This window comes from Drosophila willistoni, assembly GCF_018902025.1.
Source record: "Drosophila willistoni isolate 14030-0811.24 chromosome XR unlocalized genomic scaffold, UCI_dwil_1.1 Seg143, whole genome shotgun sequence".
Lineage (NCBI taxonomy): Eukaryota > Metazoa > Arthropoda > Insecta > Diptera > Drosophilidae > Drosophila > Drosophila willistoni.
This window is the reverse complement of record NW_025814056.1, coordinates 8,172,179-8,192,716: the sequence shown is the minus strand read 5'-3', so window position 1 is coordinate 8,192,716 and position 20,538 is coordinate 8,172,179. Positions and strand designations below refer to the sequence as shown.

At 39.4% G+C, this 20,538-nt stretch overlaps 5 protein-coding genes across 8 annotated transcripts; 2 read left to right on the top strand and 3 right to left on the bottom strand.

Annotated features, from left to right (window-relative positions):
- Positions 1–1,428: 1,428 nt before the first annotated feature.
- On the bottom strand, positions 1,429–16,282 carry LOC6645360 (chromosomal serine/threonine-protein kinase JIL-1). The gene is made up of 9 exons (XM_047011916.1): positions 16,017–16,282; positions 12,969–14,157; positions 8,566–8,634; positions 8,360–8,493; positions 5,135–5,219; positions 4,256–5,064; positions 3,727–4,184; positions 3,035–3,662; positions 1,429–2,983 (listed from the first exon to the last, which is right to left on the bottom strand). Exons 2-9 carry the CDS (start codon positions 13,870–13,872, stop codon positions 1,526–1,528), a joined length of 4,545 nt encoding a protein of 1,514 aa, XP_046867872.1. The 5' UTR covers positions 13,873–14,157; positions 16,017–16,282; the 3' UTR covers positions 1,429–1,525.
- A 110-nt stretch (positions 16,283–16,392) lies between these two features.
- On the top strand, positions 16,393–17,628 carry LOC6645359. The gene is made up of 2 exons (XM_002068276.4): positions 16,393–16,495; positions 16,565–17,628. The coding sequence occupies exons 1-2, from the start codon at positions 16,487–16,489 to the stop codon at positions 17,540–17,542; spliced, it is 987 nt and encodes a 328-aa protein (XP_002068312.1). The 5' UTR covers positions 16,393–16,486; the 3' UTR covers positions 17,543–17,628.
- Positions 17,629–17,676: 48 nt separating this feature from the next.
- On the top strand, positions 17,677–18,488 carry LOC6645386 (augmin complex subunit msd5). Its single transcript, XM_002068275.3, has one exon. The coding sequence runs from the start codon at positions 17,690–17,692 to the stop codon at positions 18,458–18,460; it is 771 nt and encodes a 256-aa protein (XP_002068311.1). The 5' UTR covers positions 17,677–17,689; the 3' UTR covers positions 18,461–18,488.
- Positions 18,421–19,054, bottom strand: LOC6645385. Its single transcript, XM_002068274.4, has 2 exons — positions 18,976–19,054; positions 18,421–18,916 (listed from the first exon to the last, which is right to left on the bottom strand). Exons 1-2 carry the CDS (start codon positions 19,010–19,012, stop codon positions 18,477–18,479), a joined length of 477 nt encoding a protein of 158 aa, XP_002068310.1. The 5' UTR covers positions 19,013–19,054; the 3' UTR covers positions 18,421–18,476.
- A 155-nt stretch (positions 19,055–19,209) lies between these two features.
- LOC6645384 (acyl carrier protein, mitochondrial) lies at positions 19,210–20,524 on the bottom strand. Of its 4 annotated transcripts, XM_002068273.4 has the most exons (5): positions 20,451–20,524; positions 20,205–20,363; positions 19,804–19,890; positions 19,596–19,715; positions 19,210–19,460 (listed from the first exon to the last, which is right to left on the bottom strand). In XM_002068273.4, the coding sequence occupies exons 2-5, from the start codon at positions 20,346–20,348 to the stop codon at positions 19,281–19,283; spliced, it is 531 nt and encodes a 176-aa protein (XP_002068309.2). In that variant the 5' UTR covers positions 20,349–20,363; positions 20,451–20,524; the 3' UTR covers positions 19,210–19,280. The 4 variants fall into 4 exon arrangements, with proteins under 4 accessions (XP_002068309.2, XP_023033138.1, XP_015033290.1 ...); XM_023177370.2 differs by lacking the exon at positions 19,804–19,890 and having other exon boundaries at positions 19,596–19,712; XM_015177804.3 differs by lacking the exon at positions 19,596–19,715 and having other exon boundaries at positions 19,789–19,890; positions 20,451–20,523.
- Between the last annotated feature and the right edge of the window lie 14 nt (positions 20,525–20,538).

Below are 20,538 nucleotides of genomic sequence, written 5' to 3'. Positions count from 1 at the left end.
ATATATATATATATTATTTTTTTCGTAGTAATTGTTAATTGTTTGCAAAATTGGATTTCATTTCTTGTATTTATATATATTTTTTTTTTTGTAGTTCTTTAAATCGTCTTAAAGAGTCATAAAAAGCGAACAAACACATTCGATTTGTTGTTTGTTATTTTTTGTTTTAACTTTTTACATTGGATTATATTAAACAATTAACTAACACAACATTATTATATTATATATGCATATGTACACACACACATATATATATACTATATACATATATATATATATGTATATCGATTACTTCTATATATAATGTCTATATAGAGGGTGCTGCGATTTATGTCTATCAAATGGAAAAAGAAAGCAATTAATTGCTTTGTTTTTCTTTTCACTTTAAACTTAATTTAGTTTCTCTTTCGATCTTAAAATTAGTTTGTTTATATATATAACAATTTCGTTAATAATATGTGTTTCAAGTTTGTATTTTTTTTTGTTTGTTTTCATGTCAGGATCTTTGGTGTTATACATAAAATTATGTATATATGTTTTGTTGATCCCATTTTTTGTTTTACTGTCGTCTTACTAACTGTCCTTTTTGTTTCCATTTTGTATCTTTTCCTTTTGGCGATATATCTTCGTTTCGGTTTAGAAAATATAAAATTCCTAATATTCAATTTTATGTAACTCTACACAACGAGCCGACGCGTTGTCTATATATCGATGTACATAGTGGATATATACATATATAGAGCTGACGGCAGGTGGTGCATTACAATCGGATTTCCCGTTCAGATATATATTCTTATATTTGCTCTAAAGTAGCCACTTCCTCGGCCTCTTCGCCCAATCTTGCCCTAAGAATTTTCGTCTTGGTTTGAATTTCCTGTCAGCTGTACGGTTGCAGATGCAGCTGCTGCCGCTGCTGTTGCTCCTGCCGATGTTTCAAGTTTGCTGCCCACTGCATGGCCGTCGCCAGCACCGCATGCAGTTGGTCACCACGTAGTCCTGGCTGTAGTTCAATCTTAACCACATGCTGTGGTGGATATGGTGGTCGCTGTGTGGAAGGAGCCGCTGCTGCTGTCGCTGCCGCTGCCGCCGCCGCTGCCACCGGTGGCGGTGGCTGTTGCTGCTGATGTGGTTGTGATTCTGTTTCTTCTTGGTGTTTCTCTTGTTTTATCTTTTGCTGATTAATTCGTTTTGGTTTTTTCTCTTTTGCTGGTTTTTTCGGCTTTGCTGGTTTTTTCTCTTTTGCTGGTTTTTTCGGCTTTGCTGGCTTTTTCGGCTTTGCTGCTTTTGTTTCTTTTGCTGGTTTTGATTGTTTGTCTGGTTTTTCTTTTGCTGGTTTTGATTGTTTGTCTGGTTTTTCTTTTGCTGGTTTTGATGGTTTGTCTGGTTTTTCCTTTTTGATTTTCGGTTGTTTTGTGGGTTTTTCTTGTTTAATTGTTTGTAAGATTGGTGGTTGTTGTTTTTGTTGTCGCTTAGATTTTTGACGCTGCTGCAGCGACGGCGTTTGCTGCAGCGGCTGCTTCTGATGCTATTCAAATACGTAACATTGCCGCATGGCCCGTGCGCGAGCTGGCTGCACCCGTGTGGGCAGTTGTGGCTCCTTCGGCTTCTTGTCCCTCTTCACACGCGGCTTGGGTCGCGGATAGATCAATGTTGTTTTCGCATAGCCGTCATCCATTTTCTCCGTCTTAATCATGGGAGTCTTGGAGCCATACACACGGCGCCCCACCTGGAATCGGTGCTTAAGAACCTGCTGCACACCCTTGATCCTTGCGTTGAAAAGTCGCCAACTGGCACGAGTTTTGCGCAGCAAAGCAGGAGCTTTGGGAAAACCAAACAGATCCTCATCGCCCGTCCGCTTGGGCTTTTTAATTACGACGCGAGTTTTGCGAGGCATGCCCAAAGGCATGTAGATGGGGGTTTCCTCCTCTGGCGGCGGCACTTTTTGCATAAGGAGATACATGCCAGCTTTGCTGTCATTCAACTGATTCTCAAGGCGACATTGCAGCCGGGTCTTTCGGCGTTCGAAGTAGATGGGGGCACGGTCGGGATCTGGTTTCACCACTGGCTTTCTTTCACGTTTCCCTCGCACTGGCACTGGCGCTACTGGTGGCACGTAGGCTGGGACTGGAGCTGGCTCCGATTTTAGCGCTGCCTGGTAAACTGGCACTGGGATGACCTCTGGCTCTGGCTCGGGCTCGGGCTCGGGCTCTGGCTCGGGCTCTGGCATCTGTTGTCCTTGGTCTACTTGCTCATTGGCCTGTGATACATAATAGTCGGCCGGCAGACTCAAAGGCGGCATGTCCTCATCGAAGCCAAGCAAATCGGGCAAAGTATCTATGTCGCCAAGATAGTATTCATGTACTTCATAATCCTCATCATCGGTCACCATCTCTTCTTCTTCTCCTTCTTCCTGCGTCTCTTCCTGTTCCTCTTCCTCCTCTGTCTGCTGCTCCTGCTCATGTACTTGTACATGCTCTTCCTCCGACCGCTGATCTCTCCTATCAGACGACATAGTGATGCCCTCATCCTCAGCAGATGAGTCTAAAAATTGTGCTGCTGCCTGCTCCTTTTCGGCTGCTAGCTGCTGCTGCTGCCGCAAAATTTGTTGCTGCAATTGCTGCTCTTGCTCTAGCAGTAATTGTTCATGCTGCTCTTGCTTCAGTTTCTGCTCCTGCAGTTTTTGTCGCTCCTGCTCCAGTTGCTCCTGCTGTTGCAGTATCAATTCCTGCTGCAGTCTTATCTCTTGCCGCAGTTGTTGCTCCTGCTGCAAACGCTGCTGCTCCTGCTCTTGTTGCAGTTTCAGTTGCTTCTGTTTGAGTTTCTGTTGTTTCTTATGATTTTTCTGTTTATGATGTTTATGTGGCTTTGTTTTGACAACTGTTGCTGCTTGTTGCTGCAGTTCCAATGTCTCATCTCTCAAATCGACAACATCCTGCTGCTGATGATGCGGTTGCTGCTGCAACGGTTGCTGCTGCTGCTGCAACGGTTGCTGCTGCTGCTGCAACGGTTGCTGCTGCTGCAATGGTTGTTGTTGCTGCAACGGTTGTTGTTGCTGCAGCGGTGGCTGTTGTTGCAGCGGTTGCTGTTGTTCCTGCAGCGGTTGCTGTTGTTCCTGCAGCGGTTGCTGTTGCTGCAGCGGTTGCTGTTGCTGCTGTTGAGGGGCAGGTGATGCTGGTGGTAGTGGAGGTGGTGATGCTGGTTGTAGTGGTAGTGGAGGTGGTGACATAGCCGATATTGTGGCATCAAAGAGTGTTTCTGATGCCGCATAGTCACTAGTGTTATTAAAGTTTGCTTGCAACCATTCACTATCGAGAATATCGGCTATTTGGGGTCGCTTCGCTGGATCACGGTGCATGCACTTGGTGACCAGCTTTTGGAACGAGGGACTGGCATTTAGCCAACGTTCAGAGTTCTGATTAAACGATTCCTTCTCCATTCGCCGCCTGAGCTTGTGATGCACTGTGACATTATGCTCCACATCGTCCAAATGCTGCCGATACGGTGGATGACCCACGAACATGGTGTAAAGTATCGCTCCCAAACCATAAATATCCACAGCAGGTGAATAGTTAACCACATTTGGATCGCTAAGTAACTCAGGCGGCGCATAGTCCAATGTGTAGCGTGGCTTATCCAGCCAGGATTCAAATTTACTGTTATAGCTGCAAAAAGATTAGGGAGAGAGATTAGATTAGAGAAACAGCGACGAGGTCTTAAATGACCTACCAGGCATTGCCAAAATCTACAAGCTTCACGTTCAAGTCATCTCGACTCTCAAATACCACATTCTCGGGCTTCAGGTCACCGTGTATGAAACGCTTCGAGTGCATATGATGCACACCCATCACCAATTGCCGAAAGATATCCTGACATGTTGCCTCATCGAGTCTTTGTCTATGTATTAGGTGTGTTAGCTCCTCGCCGCACAAATACTCTGTTATTATCCAGATATCGCATTTATCACGAAACGTTTCATGATAATTGACAATATTCGGATGGCCGTGCCTATCCAGGGCACATGATGTCAACGCATCTACCTCGGAGGCGCGAAATTTCGATAGGGGAATGACCTTAGCCATGAAGACCATTTCTGTGGTGCTGTCCACCACAAAATGACAAGTGCCATATGCCCCGCTCACTGTGCGAGTACCAAGCTCCAAATCATCCGGTCGATTTGGTATATTCTGGTGTACGACAGAGAGAAATCAATTATCAGTCAGACAACAAATTTGTTTTTGAAACAACAATAACTTACCTGCAATCCTGGATTGCAATACTCTATACAACAGTTATTATCCCGTCGCATTTGCTCCAAATGCTGTGGCGCCACATATGTGTAGCCACGGAATAAGCGTATCTTACTTGGCGGCGCCTCACAATCGGGATCTTCGGGCAACTGATCGGTGAACTCATTGCTAAAATGTTGCACATCATCCTCGGATGTTAGGTTCAGTTTATAGGGCGCCTTGCGGCGCTTGGCCCTTAACTCTTGCCAATTGATGCCATGGAAGAAGGCATGCTCCTTGATTTCGCTGGCATCCCGATGGTTGCCGCCTAGACGACGTTTCGGGTTCTTTTCCAGCATCCTAAGCACAAAGTCCCGCGCCTCCTTACTAAAATCGTCTGGGATTAACGGTTGTTCCTTCTGTATCCGCCTCGAGATCTCTGATTGTTGACTCTGGTTATCGGAAACGAATGGTGAGGCTCCAGTGAGTAGCTCATAGGTGAGAATTCCCACGGACCACCAATCGACCGCACTGTCATGTCCGGGTGGCCCTGTCCGTATAATTTCCGGTGCCATATACTCCAGAGTGCCACAGAAACTATGCGCTCGATAATCATCTTCGGCAGTTAGAATTTTAGATAAACCGAAATCGGACAAAACAATATGTCCATCGCCATCGAGCAGAATATTCTCCACTTTAATATCTCGATAAATAATGCCCAACTGATGCAATTGCTCCAGGGCCAGCACCACTTCGGCAATATAAACACGGACACGGGGCTCCTCAAAATGATCGCCATAGTAGAGATGCGTGAATAGCTCACCTCCCCTGGCAAAGTCTGTGAAATAAACTCGCGGATTAACAAGTGACAACCTAGGAGGTTGGTTTAAAGCCACAAAAATACTTACCCAATACAAGGTACAACTTGGATGCAGACTGAAAAGCATAATGAAGTCCCACAAGGAACGGACTACGTTGTACTGCCTCAAGGACCTGAAAAAAAACAAAGATTTGAATGTAATGTTGGAAAGAAGCATGGTGTAATTTTGGTTTATTTGCATCTCTTTCATTCTCGTTCTCCCTTTTAACCATCCCTTTCTACTTAACTTCCACGTGCTTTGAGTTTTCGCCTGTTAACCTGTGACCATATTATGTAAGAGTCTGTAAGATCCATGGCTTTGAGGAAGATAAATGTCGCTTTCATCTTTGAACTCCTCGTAATATCTCTTAGAATTCTCTCTAGAAATCTACAAGTTGCAGGGGAATCCCCCATAATCATGTTTCGTGCCAGCAGAAATACATAGATTGAGACTAGTTAGGGGGGCCGGGATCGGGTCCAGAATTTTTTACATATATTTCGTAATTGTTTAAGTCAACTTTTTTCGTAATAAAATAGGAGCTAATGACTACCTAACCTTTTAGTCATGGTGATCGAACAGTGGAAAACGTACACTATAGATAGTGTTTACATAAGCTTAATTTTTAAGGAGTTTTTTATTAATGGTCATTACAACCCCAGACGTCTTACGACTTTTAAAGTGTCAAATATTTATACAAAGTATAGTAAAGTAAGTAAATGCATACAACAGCCATGCAACATGAGGTCATGTTCAATTTCATATTTAATATAACAATTATTGTTGTTAAAATAGCAGCTAATGAATTGAAATTTGTCTACAGTAGAGCAATGAAAATGTTTGCTATCGATTAAAGAGTTTTGAGTTCTGTTCTGCGTAATACCTCCTCAATTAATATCAATCTGATTATGAATAGGTTTTGAAAGACGACGATGGCTATGACTATCCAGCTTTGTGCTTGCTTCTTATAACTTATCGTTGCTTTTTTTGTGTTTTTGGTTTATTTATTTCTCTGTTTTTTCGCTTTTTCGCATTTTTTCTTTCTTAGTTTTGTTTATTTATATACATATAGCGAGTGTGTTGTTGTTGTTTAATATTTTCTTGTCTTGTTGTTGTTGCTAAGGCAGTTTTTAGCGGGGGTTTTTATTATTGTTGTTGTTGTTTTATGGGTTTTGCCAGCAAATATAACACACTACGTGTCTGACTGTACCATGGCCGAAATGCAACAGCTTTGAAAATTAAAAAGTTGCACGCGAGAATCTCTAATATTTTAAACTAAACATAACCAAAAACCCATCAAATGGGGTGTCGAAGGAGGAGGCAGACCGACTTGGAGTTACCCAGCCCAGTAAGCAATCAAGAGCTCATATTCGGTTGCAATGGCCCGTTTTACCCAACTGAATTGCGCTTATAGGGTATTAAAACTTTCACATTTTGCATATTAATTTCCTTTCTACTCTGTTGTTGCTTTTCTTTTCGACTGAGAAGTAAAAGTAATTGATAAAAAGACGCAAAATTGTTGAAAGATAGGCCGACCACTGATGCCGGTGGCACATGTATCTAGGTTAGTGGCACACCAATATATTGGGGAGCGCGGGAAAGAGAGAAACCGAGGGGGAGAGAGAGAGAGATAGAGTACCTTGGAAAGGCCTTAAAGTACGCATACAAATTTGTCTGTCCGTCTGTCTGCGAGTGTGTGGGTGGTTGTGTGTGTTTTGTTGGTGGGGGAAAGGTGTGGGGCATACTACACGTTGTATGTATGTACATACATATCTCTATTAATAACACGATGTTCTGTACCCCCCCTTGCCACCTGGTAAACCAGCAGTTAATCCCTGTGACAAATGGAGGGACAACAGACAGACCGACCGAGAGATATGTATGTATGTATGTGTGTATGTAGATGGACAAACAATTCAACAGCTCATGATCTCTCACTTCCTCTTCCTCCCCCATACACTTGTTTCTTCAACACTCTTGCTTAGTCTATCTCTCTCTCTCTCTCTCTTTTTCTCTACATACATACATATGTATTTATCTATATGCACTTGTGTTTGCAGTTACTTAATTCACTCAAAATTTGTATTCTCTCTCTGTCTCTACTAGTTTTCCTTCATTGATTAGGCTATGTATATCGAGGGGCGATTCTCAATGTCGTTGTTGCGGCGGCGTCGGTGTAGTAAACCGGTTGCCCATAAACTAAAAACTATTGATCGAAAAGAGAGAGAGAGAGAGAGAGAGATACATTTTTTATATGTATCTCTTGTTTCTGTTTTGATTCTCTCTCTTTTTCCTTAGCTCCGTTAGGTTTTTGCCGGTGCAACATATAAGAAGAACAAGTCCATAATGTGGGTCAAAAGAATAACAACAAGTATTTTTAATACCCTGCTTTTGGTATACCCACACAGACAAGTGGATATATTGGTGACACTCAAGTTTAACTATATTCAAAGTATAAAAAAAAACTTAATTTTAATTATTTATCATAGCTTCGTTAGTCTTAAATGGAAGGAATCTTGTAAACTGTAATCCAATGTCTGATGAAAGCAATTGTAAGAATGTTTTAATAAAACCCTTTTGCATTGTAAAATGTTTATTACGATATAATTTAGTTATTCATGTTACATGATCTAACTAGTCGAAACCTTCATTAAATAAATCGTTTATGATAACATCCTAGAGATACATATGATAGGTAAAACTTAGTCTAGACTTTACTCAAGCTTGGACTTGTTACATTTGCTTCGTCTTTATTGGTAACTGTACCTTCGTCTTCCCAAGTCTAACTTTGGAAGATAATCCCTTTACCCCTCCCTCAACAACCCCATCCATCCCCTTGAAATTTGTTGTTGGTTATTTGTTTTGTGTTGATTCTAGTTCCAAGTTTAATTTCAATTAGCTGCGCTTTATTGTCGCAAAAAAAAAAAAAGAAACAGAGAGGGAGAAAGAGAGAGTGGAAAGAACCAAAACAACAAGCGGAAAAGAAACGTGCAACGGTAAAGCAACGACAAAGAAAAGGAAATAAAAGACATCGAGGTTCGAGCACGTTCTTAACAATTGCAGCAAGTGAAGATGGTAGAATACCCTTCTCTCAAAAAAGGTAATTTCGGGTAGTTATATTTCCATATCAGAGTCGCCCAAATGTATGCAATCAATTTGTTAGAATGATTATCCAATCTTGCTCTCGTTTATCATTAAGTCATCGTGCTCACTTTGTTTCTTTTTTTTGTTCAGTTGGCTGTAGATAGAGTATCTATTGTATTGTGTTGTACTTACCACTCGCTCTGTTTTAGTGTGCTCAGCGGTTTTGAATTTTGCGACCACTGTAATTTTATTAAGAACCTTCATGGCATAGAGTTTTCCACTATCGTGTCGTGTCAATTTGCGCACCAGAAATACACGACCATAAGCTATCAAAGATATAAACATTTAGATATAAAAACCGAACTACAGAAATGCGGGGAAGAGACGAAAGTACTTACCGCCAGTGCCAAGAACACGTATTATTTTGAAATCGTTCAGACTCACAGCCTCATCGCTATATAGTTTAACTATAAAAATAAAAAGTCGATATTAAATATAATTGAATGTAATTCCTAACGAAAATAACTACTACTTCTACCATTACCTACAACACCTTCTCATAATTAATCCTAAAAGACATCATATTATTTATAGAAAGGGATGCAAGAGCAATTACACTCAGTTTAATTGATAGTTAGCCCCCCCATATATCTACGATAAAACCAGTCGACGACTTAAACCAAAAGTGTCTCCAGATAACATTTGTTTGTTGATAATAGAATACAACCACACACACATTGTTTTAAAACATGTGGTGATACATATACATAGAGCAATTATATAGATTTAGTTGCACGTGCAACCTATGCCGATAAGAGCAGACGTTATAGACTCATAAAAAGTCAGGACATATCAGGAGATGCAGCAGCATTGGGTGGTCGTTACAGAATGAAAAAAGGTTTACAACAAATTCCAGACAAAATTTAAGAAATGCACAGAAAAAAAATGTGTATCCCCAAAGAGACTAATTTATATCAAGTTTTTCCCTTCACAATTTTTGCTGACAAATGAACAGGCCATCACACACATAAAGAGAGTGAGAGAGAGAGAGAGAGAGAAAGAGAGAGAGAGAGAGAGAGAAAGAAAGGGCAGTGAGAGGAGTTCAAGTTGAATGCCTTTGGTTTATCTTTTGTCCTTGAACTCTGAGAAATGGGAAAAGTTAAGGGGTTTGGGGGAGTAGTTAGAATTTGGGCTAAGAAATGTGTTCACATTATTTCTAAGAGAAAAAAATAAAGCAAAGGTTCATGAAATTTTCACCAATTAAAACCTGTTTATCTCAATTCATAATATACATAATAAATACATTTATATATATATATATTTTTTTGTATATAAACATTGGAGCAAATTATATAGAATAAAGGCACAGAATATTACGCGTGTCAAAGCAAAAAACGTTTTTTGTATTTTCGTTTTTGTTGTTTTTCATTTACAGAACATTGAACCAAGATTATAATAACAATTTCGAGAGCTTTTATCCCCCCGCCTACAACACTCAGAGGTGTATAGAAGCTATAAAACAGATCTAACTTACAAATTGGTTTTTAGTGGTTTTTGATTCTAATTCTTGAATTCTAGTGCTCAAAGGGAATCTTGATAATCAAATCAATGATTAAATTATAAACTTGCTATATCTTGATATCCACAAATTATTTTTATTCATCATCGAAATGGAATTATCTATATATGTACATATATATCTTAAACACAATTTGCGGTAATTAAATCTGGAACTGAAAATTGAGTTATAAAAATGTTATCGATACTCTACTGCATAAACAATACTTTAGATTTTTTGTCCCCCCATCCACCGACACGCACACATAAATGCTCTATCATTTTCTCTCTCTCCCTCTCTTTCTGTAATTTTAATATAAAAATAAATAAAATTCAATGTCAGCGTACAACTAAAATTATTTTTAACCAAGCACGAGACTCATAAACAAATAAACAAACAAAATGTTTATTTTTTATATATAATTGTCAGCAATCGGAATGTCTATCAAAAACAATCAAATAACATATAACGCTACGATATCATAATAGCTTTTAGAAGGGGGGCAGCAGGTAGGAAGATCCCAAAATGATCTCGAATGAGTCACAAGAGACTCGGAATATGAAACTAAGGGGTAGCTGGACTTCTAGCTATGACCGGATGCACATGAGGGTGTATAATAGCCTTGGCATGTGATGCCTTTTAGCCGGTTCTTTAAACTCTGAGCCATATGAACGAAAAGCAAGTACAAAATGTATTTTTAATTTTTTTTTTTTTTTTTTTTTGCCTGACTAGACTAGAAAGTTTAATGAACGCGCAAAAAGGAAAAAATATATACATATGTATGTACATATAAATTCTTTTCAACGAGTTTCAAATATGCTCTTAAATATTCATTTTTTTTATGCACTAACATTCAAATCAAGTAGAGAGAAGAGAGTGGGAAGGGAGACAGAGATAAACTGCATTTTCAACTGATAAGAGACACAACACAAAATGCATGAACTGCAAATGTATTTATAAATATCAAAGAAGCTAACTTCGGCTATGCCGAAGTTTATATACCCTTGCAGTATACTTGGCAATAATATTTTTCCTTTTTGAAATTTCTTTCCCTGCAACTCAATTCATCAATACACAAACAAAATATTATTTCTCTTTTTACCACAAGTTTTTCTTCTTCCATCATTTTCTAAGCAAAGCACGGCACGCATACACATACAGTTCATGTAGCGTTGCGTCTGTGTGTGTATGCGTGTGCTCTGTTGATTTGATGATGGCAGTAGTAGGCAGCAAGCAGCGCTGCCGGCAGCGTTTGAACCGATTTATATTGACTGTAACTTGTGTTCTATTTATCGGATCAGATTCAAATTTTGGGATCTGAGATTTTATATCTATTACTATCATATTGGTAAATTTCATGGGGATACTCCAATTTTTGCAAAAATGTTTCTTCTAGAGCTATATGATATAGTGGTCCGATCCCAAAGATTTTCATACTTTATCTCACCCGGGTAAAAAAAAGCTCCCAAAAAAAATTTCATCCCGATAGCTCTTAAGATGGCTGAGTAAAACGCGTACGCACCGACGGACAGACGGTCAGACGGACAGACGGACAGACGGACATGGCTATATCGACTTAGCTTCTCATGCTGATCAAGAATATATATACTTTATGGGGTCGGAAACGTCTCCTTCTGTGCGTTACAAACATCTGACCAATTTTATAATACCCTCTGCAAGGGTATAAAAACAGATGATAAAAATAAAATATGTAAAAACGATTTCATTTTTCCTACGAAATGTTTGGCTCAAAGGCTAACTTGTTGTATACACATATACAAATGTGATTGAAGTGTGTGTGTTAGCTATGCCTGGTCTTCGTCCAGTTGCATTGTCAAGTTCAAGTCACTAAATTGCCTACGTTTGTATGTTGGGTGAACGTGAAAAAGTGCTGCTGCAGCACGATTATGCAAACAAGCATGTTTGATTCATACACACACACAGTCACACACAATACATAGAGTAGATACATATTAACAATATGACTCTTTTGTCGACGTCATATGCACAGTGGGTTCAAAATCTTGACTTTGGCGTAACAAAATTGTGCACAATCCTTGAAAAATCTAAAGACTTTCACGTGTCAATTGTTTTTAATTTTCATTGCAAAATTGAATTTAATACATACACTACATTTTTCCATTATGCTGTCATTATTCTTGTGGCTTCCATAACCCTAGAACTAAGTGGATGACAAAAGTTGCAGGAAAAAATAACAATTCATTAACTATTTCCATGATTTAACCATTCCTACATTCAAACTGATTATAGAGATTTATTCTTTTACCTCTCTTTTACTATAAATTATTATTAGTTTCCTCGATTTATTGAACTAAATATATAGCTTCCTAGCATTTGGATTGGTTTTATAAAAATCACCTTGATAAGTTCCATTCCTGGGCTTATGGGAAAACTTGAAAATGACTTTTCCGTACAGTCAAAATCTAGTTTATATAAAACAAATCGAAATTGATCAACATAAGGGGTCATATGAAACTCTTCATAGCTAGGTTACCATTTTCCCACGACAGAAATCATTTTGTGATCAGAAAATGAGCAAATTATTAAATATTTTAAACAGAAATAGCTTTCAAAAAAGATTCGTATAAGATGAGAACTTTCATAAAATGCTGGGTAGGTGGTCTTTTAACAATTTAGGTCCAAATCTCAAGTTTGATAAAGGGGAGATAGCGATCTAAACGAAATGATGATATATCTATAGTGTCTGACTACTTTTTTCGTACTTTTGCTACTGCAAACTTGAAAACAAATATTTTGCTACACATTTCTTAAATATGTTTGTACCACTGTGTACACTGAATACAAAGTGTCGAATAGTGGTCTATATGAGAGTTGTGTTTGTTTGTGTCTGTGTGTGTGCATTTCCAATTGTCTGGCCTGGCTTGACTTGGTTCTTGTTGTAGTTAGCTGAATAGGCAAACTGTGGAGTAGTGAACAAAATGAAACGGAGAGCTGAGTAAAGAATACTAAGAGCAAACCAGGCAAGCCAAGTGAAAAGACAGTGCAACAGTCGGTAGCCCGCCTTTTCTAGGTAAACGTGTCAAGGTTAAAAGTATGTGCTCCACTTTTTGCTGTCAGTGACAAGGATAACACAAAGGGGAGTCAAAAGTTATTCCGATCTACCCAAAACACACACAAAGTTTAGTTTTTTTCCGATGGGTTGGCTATACAAATCATATTTATGTAAATGTATTTAAATTTTGTTTCTTTTGCATTACTCACCATATGAACGCAAATCGGTGACGTTCTCCAAATCCCTTTGATGCGATTCATTGTACAAATCAAGAGGCGTTGTATTGCTCGTGGGCATGGCATATGAGGTGGGTGTTGTTGATGTGGCGGCTGCTGCTGCGGCCGCTGCTGCTGCTGCTGCCGCTGCTTGGGCTATTTTGGTCTTGTTGCTACCACCGCCACCGCCGCCAGAGACTGCAGATGCTGCAGCAGCTGATGCTCTTGGCGAGGCGCTATCATAGATTTGCAAATCACTATCGTCGAGATCGTGCACTACTTCCTCCTCCTCCTCCTCTTCCTCTTCGGTCTCCTCGTGCTCTTCGTAGTAGTCGCCATCTTCGCGATCATCGCTTTCAACGTCTGAAATGTAAACCACTTCGGGCACATTGCTTGTGGGTGGCGGCGATTGTGGTGACGGTGAGGGAGGTGAGGGCGGTGACATGGTATCGCGGTATGTATAATTTGTGTTCCCTGATGATTTCTTATTATTGTTGTTCATATTACCATATTGACCATTGTTTGTCACATTGTTGTTATTGTTGTTAATAGAATGATTATTATGGTGATTATTATGATTGTAGGTCCTTGTATTGTTCGTAATTCGGGGATCACTTAAATGGGACGAGCAGGTCGAGGAGCTTGTGGCATGGCCATCTATGGTAGAGTGTTTCCTTTTCCTAGAACCATTGGTTAGCGACGACTTCATTGAGCCATTAAAATGACTATTCATTTGCTCATCCTGCTCCATCATTTCAATCAAATTCTCATCGTCTGGTGGCGGCGGTGGTGGTGGCGGGGATTCTGGCGGTGGCAAAGGTGGCGGCGGAGCACCTCTCTTTCGGCTCTTATTACTGCTGGCCATAATTTCGCTATGCTGTTTTTGCATGCGACTCATTTCTTACTCACAATAGTGTTTTGTCTGTCTCTCTCGCTTTCGGTCTCTTTGTAGTATCTCGAATTTGACCTTTTTTCACGTTCTATATTGTCTTGTCTCCCTTACTCAGATGGCAGACATAGGCATACACTAGTATCCTTTACGCAGGTAGGACGCACACTATCCTAAGATCACTTTTCTCAAGGAATTCTCCTTTTAGTAATAGAAACAACTTAGATCTTCTAAAAATTGCACTTGTTGTTTATCATGTCTCATTGTTGTAAGACAGACGACGATATAAATTGGCTGTGTGGGCGGAGATAAGGCCAAAAAGGTTTTTGTTTTTAGCATCTTACTTATAGTAGAAACTCTCTTGCATTTCAATTTAAAGCAGGTCACTTTATATTATTGCTATTTTAATTATTATTATTTTGACAATTTTTCTACTTCAGCTGTTTTGTGTACAATTGAATCAAAACTGATGTATCGACTTTGAAATACTCTCTTTTTTCTAACACAAATGGTAAGAAAAGATGTGTTTTTCTAATGCTTGTATAACGGTATACTTTTCATTATCCTGAACATTATGATATTTGATGTCCCCTATCATTCCTAAAATAAATACAGTGAAAATTCTATTATTATTCTATTATATATTATGTTATGAGTAAACAATGACAGAAAATGTTCGGGATAGTACGGGAAAGCTGTGATCGTTAAGCCAGATTTCACTGTATACTTATATATATATATATATATTCCACTTATGATTGTCAATCCATTTTTGGAGGCTAATTTGAAATGTTTACATATCTTGTTATAAATTTACATATTAAGTTTAAGAGATTCCTAATATTATAGTTATAAGACTTCCATTTTCAGGTACGTTAGGGGTTACACAAAGTCGACCTTTGTTCTATTCTTATTGACTTGCGAGGGTCTAAGGTCTGGTTAGATTGGCTAAAACTGTTGCTACAAGTTATTCCAATTATCAAATAATCTATGTAAATTTTTTAAAATTATTCCCTTACAATTTCCAAGCAGAGTTTCCACTGTAAGTACTATTACTACTGCTACACACACACACACACAAACACACATACGTATGTACATATATGTATATCGACGCATACGTATATGTACATTCTCCTCCGCATGCCATCAAGAAATCTCCCCACATTCTCAACAATATGGTACAGTTTTCACACAATTGCAAACAAAAACAACAACAAGGTTAAATGTTTAACTTAAAAAAAAAACACACACACTCGGAAAAAAATTAAGCAAAATTAGCAAAATAAAAAAAATGTACTTCCAATATAACGGTAAGTAAAAGTCAGCGGCAAAGAGTGTTTAATTTTTTGTGTGTATTTGGCAATAACAATTGAACACTGTTTTTGTGCTATCTCTATCTCTTTCTTTTTCAACTGATCGAGAATGTGTTGTGTTGTTGTTGTTGCTTATTTCTTTATTGTTGTTGTTTTTGGTGATGATTTTTTTTTTGTTCGCTAGGTTGTATGTGTAAGTCTGTTGTGGGGCCGACGAGGGGAATTTCTGATGCGGCAGTGGCGGGTGGGGGCGGTCTGTTGTTACGGTACACTGTGCAACACTGTCAATAATTTTCTTTACTTTTTTTGTTGCTTTTTAAATATTATTATTCAACGAGGAGCATTTGATTTGTTGAATTTTGTTGTTGTAATTATCACAATTTTCATCAATTGCGTTTTCCTGTAGCCATTCGTCCGTATATGCACTAATACATTTTCTTGCTCGCTTACGCATACAGGCGCACAGGGACCCATACAGCACTCACTCACTTACTCACACACACGCTTACAGTCAAACGCACACGCAGGCAGTTTTATTATTCTTTTTCTTTATTTTTTTTTTTTTTGCTTCTTATTTGAAAAGACAAAGCGTCTTTTTTTAATTTTCTGTTTTTATCCTTTATCCTTTCAATTATATCGGCAATGTGTGTGTGTTAATATATACGGACATATATATATATAAAAAATGTATATACATTAATATTCTTAATTGTGTTGCATATATATGTATATATCACTATGTGTTTTTTACCGCCGCTTTCTACTTCTCACTCACACAAACACACAACACACACACACACACACACACACGACTACAACGACGAAGACGCTCTTTACCATCTGCTCTTTGCGCTCTCATTCGTGGCCACTTATTGCTGCTTTATTTGGCACTGCACGCACACAGTTTGACGTTCGTCGCACTTATTGTTTATCAATTGCATTTTTATTTCAATTGCAATTGCATTATCACCCGCCTAACTTTTAACTTTCGTGCTAAGAGCACACTTTTAATATTCGGTTTCAGCTCAATTCACACAATTCACTCGGCTCGAAATTTTTCTTTTCCAATGCTTTTTAGAGCTGGGAATTTCATCGATAACACAATTTAAACAATGTGGTTGTATTCAAAAAATATAGTGTTACCGTGTGCGACTCAGATTTTCTATCCGGCTCCCGCTATTTTTTATCCGACTTTTATTCAAGCCCCTATTTTCGTGACTCCCAGTATTTGATGCAGTGGGAGACTATGCCCGATGTAAACATCAACCAGCTGTTTTTTGTTTGTTGTTGTTGTTGTCGACCCAGTGATGTTTCTGGTAAATATAAAAATAAAAAAACGCAGAAAAAAGAAATTGCAATAATCATAATGATAAATCAATCTACAGTTTATTAGTCGCCACCAGTCGCAGGGCAACCGCTTGCGTGCTGTACGAGAACGTCTCGGCGATGATTTGGTGGCCAAGTTGGATGCACTGCATGTCGCTGCAATGCGTACTGGACTCGTCTCGATTAAGGATCTCCAGGAAGCCTTCCGTAAAGCCCACATGGACCACAATCCAAATCGCCTAAATTTTCTCTGGCTTTTGGGCATTATATTTTTTATAATGGTCGCCACGCCCGTCTTTTATGAGATCATATCGTTCTTGCTAGGTGTTCGATGCTTTCTGCCCAACAACTCTTTGGTTTGGGAGGCCACCCGACCCATCAGTGATTGTGAGTTTTGCAAGGGTGTGAAGGGTCCTCTAATCCTATCAAATTTAACGCGTGAGGAATTCGCTCCCTATGCCTATTCCTCTCTGCCGATCATCGTAAAACAAGCTGTCGCCCATTGGCCAGCGAAACAACATCTCAACTACAAATTTATTAAGCATCTGTATGAGAATACGCCGGGATCTCTGGAAACTGATTGCCAATTCCTTCACTTCAATTCCGATTTAAAATCCTTAAAAGATCTCCTCGAAATGCCCTTGGCCAGAGTGGAACAGAGTGAGGGGTCTCCATGGTTTGTGGGCTGGAGTGTATGTCAACCTACTGTGCTGGCCGAGCTGCGAAAGTTGTTCCCGCGTCCTCACTTTTTGCCCGTTGATGCCGAGATGCCACATGCAGACTTTATTCTGATGGGGTACGAACAAGGAGCAGTCATGCATTTGGAATATATACCACGCCTAATGTGGCAAGCTCAGCTATTGGGAAACAAGAGCTGGTTTCTCGCACCGGCGCCTGAGTGCGATCATCAGTGTCAGTCATTTTCGTTTTATGTGGAGCCCGGAGACGCCGTTCTGGTGGATACTCGTATTTGGTACCATGCTAACACCATTCCTAAGGGCGAATTTTCGCTAACAGTGCAGTCGGAATACGGATGATCCCTCTCCACCAAAATGAAAACAAATTAATGTTATATACTTTCTTCTATAATTAAATTTACCGTTTAAATCGAACGATCGGGAAATTTATCGATTACATACTTGCTGGTATCGGACGAAATGCAACTTTGAGCATTTCAATTTAAAATGGACACCAAAGACGTCTCTTCTGTCGATTTTAGCCAATTCTCTGAAAAAGTTTACGAGGAGTTTGGGAAGGATGCTAAAAGTACCCTCAGGGATCTGTGCGTCATCAAGTCGGTGATTAAGCCAAAACAGTTTGTTGATTTTCTACAAAAGCAATGGCAGGAGCTCTCCACGTCAGAGATGTCTCTGTCGTCCTCCACTCAGGAAGACGCGGAGCTGAGTTTGCTAGCCGACTATGCGGAGTTGTGTAAAACTTTTGATGAATATCCCACAAATTTGCGCAAGTTGCCGCCACCTAAAAAACTACAGCGAGCCAATAGCACCATGCTCAAGGGAGTAAGCTGTGATTTAGAACCAGATCAATATATGCATCATCAGTCCACATCGGCTGATTTGGTGCGACTAGATATGCAACGAGGTGCTAAGCAACTGTACAGGGATTATCATCAGTTCCACGGCAAACTCAACAAAATCTGTGAACAAGCTGCTGCAAAGAGCGACGACGAAAAGGTGTACCAAGAGAAGATCAAACAAACCCAAGGCTTTGCCCAGCAGCTAGATAAACTAATACCCAAAGAAGAGGGGCAATGTTCAGATGCCTTCACAGCCAACGAATCAGAGAAATTGAAGGCCATAGCCGATAGCTTGGAACAACTCAACTACTTGCGCTCTCACGAAAATGTACGTTTGCCTTATGATACTTTCAGCAAAGACTTGGAAGCACTCGTAGATATCGTATCCAATACTTTAATTCAAATTAGTTGCTTATAATAAATTGAGATTTTTGTTATGGCCAAGATTTTTCAATGTCTTCATTTTCCTTGTCTGAGTCTTCATGGTCTTCCTCCTCAAACTGCAGTAGATCTTTTGCCTGAGTCCTGATCTGTTGAATGGTGTCACATAGAGCCTTCAGTTTGCGGACACTATTGCCCAGATATTCCACTCTCTGTTGCATTGCGAAGCAGTCATCTAAAACTGACATCGGGCGCTGGGTATTGGGCTCAGACTTGTGTTGCACCAATTGTTGGTAATTAACTAGTATCTTGGCTAAAAACAGCTCATACTCAGATTTATAATTAACAGTCCTTTGCCCAGAATAATCAGAGGCAGCTGCCGATGATGATGAACTGTTGTTGTTCTCCTCGACTAGGAGAAGTGTTTTATTAGACTTCTCTAGAATTTCGTTAATTGTTGTGACTTGATGTTGCATCGTTTGGCGGGAAATGTCTAGGATTGAATAAATATATAACATTGACTGGTTAAGCATTTCTTTTTATATTATTTACCAAGTCCCGCCAATATTTCCTCAATTGGTTCAGACATTTAAAGTCAAGTACTGCCAACCTATTGCAATACAACAATAAAATAAAACAAGCTGAATTTAGTTTTGGCTTTAAAAATGCTAAAGGTCGCTGTAATCGATTTTGGTATATCGGATTTAAAAATTTCCCAATTGCATATCTCATCTTTTCGACACAGAGTTTACCTTTAACGTTTCAAATTTTATTTGACTTTTTCACTATTTTAAAATTAAAGGGTAACCTTGTTTTTTTATGTTTCTTTGCTTTATGACATTACAATTACGTTTCTTTTATTCATAGACATCCTCCTTGTCAGCCACGTACTTAATAATGTCGGCAGGTTTTAGCAGCTTTTCGGCATCCGAATCGGGAATTTCAAAGCCAAATTCATCTTCCATTGCCATGATGACCTCCACATGATCCAGTGAATCCAGGCCCAGATCGTTAATGAAGTGTGACTCCACATTCAGCTATCCAAAATACAAGAGAAATAATTAACAAAATGTTTATATTGATTGGGCGCTCTGCCTTGTTCTTCCTCATCATTATTTTTGAGATAGAAAGAGAGAGCGAGCAACTGGCAATAGCATGGCTTGGCTGTTTACCTTGCTGGGATCGATCTTATCATAGAGTTTTAAGACAAGCAAGACACGCTCATTGATCAGCTTCAGCGACAATGGAGGTTTGGCCGAATATTTACGCATTTGCCAGCCACATCTGCTCTGCTAAAGAGAGTGGGAAGAACAAAACAAAACAGAGAGCCCCGGTTAGTGGATTCTGATTCAAATTGGTCTTTACCTTGTCGGCTGTAACTTTGTCATAAGCAGAGACAACCTTTAAGACACGGAATTTGATGTCTTCAATAGTGCTCTTGGCAGAATATTGACGCACATGGAACTTCTGCAAAATGATAAAACGATACACGGAAGAAATGAGTTTTGTCCCTTTCACTCACATACATACACCGGCTTGCCGTGTCTATGCGTGTGTATGAGTGTTCATGCATGAATTTGTTTTATGCAAAACAATGTGATGCAATCACAATTATTGTTCATGAAGACCTCCTGCTTTAGTGCTAAATCTTATCATTAATTCTCAAGTTTGACAAGCCCTCACAATGAGGTTAGAAAGCTGAGGCAATGTCAATGTCCTGTTTCCTCTCCCTCTAGGGGGGAAAACAAACTTAACAACTCCCCAATCTTTCACCGACTTACTTGGCTGCTAATCATGGCCGGCATGACGATCCTGTGCATCATCCTAGTCTGTGTCTGGCCGACAAGGGAGCTGCTGGCCAGCCTCGCTGTGCTCAGGGCCGCTGCAAATCGGCTGCATTGACGCGCGATTTGTGTGAACGACATCTTGCTAGGATTTTCCTGGAATAAAAAATATGCACGGTTCAATTGCCTCGGGTTTACAATTTAAATTATATTGTCTTTAAGTTTAATCTGAACGATATTTACACCGAATTTTCAAGATTATGTAAAAGTTCTGGACAAGTGAACAGAGTTGTCAAACGCAAAATCGGCTGTTGTTGAATTTGACAGCACT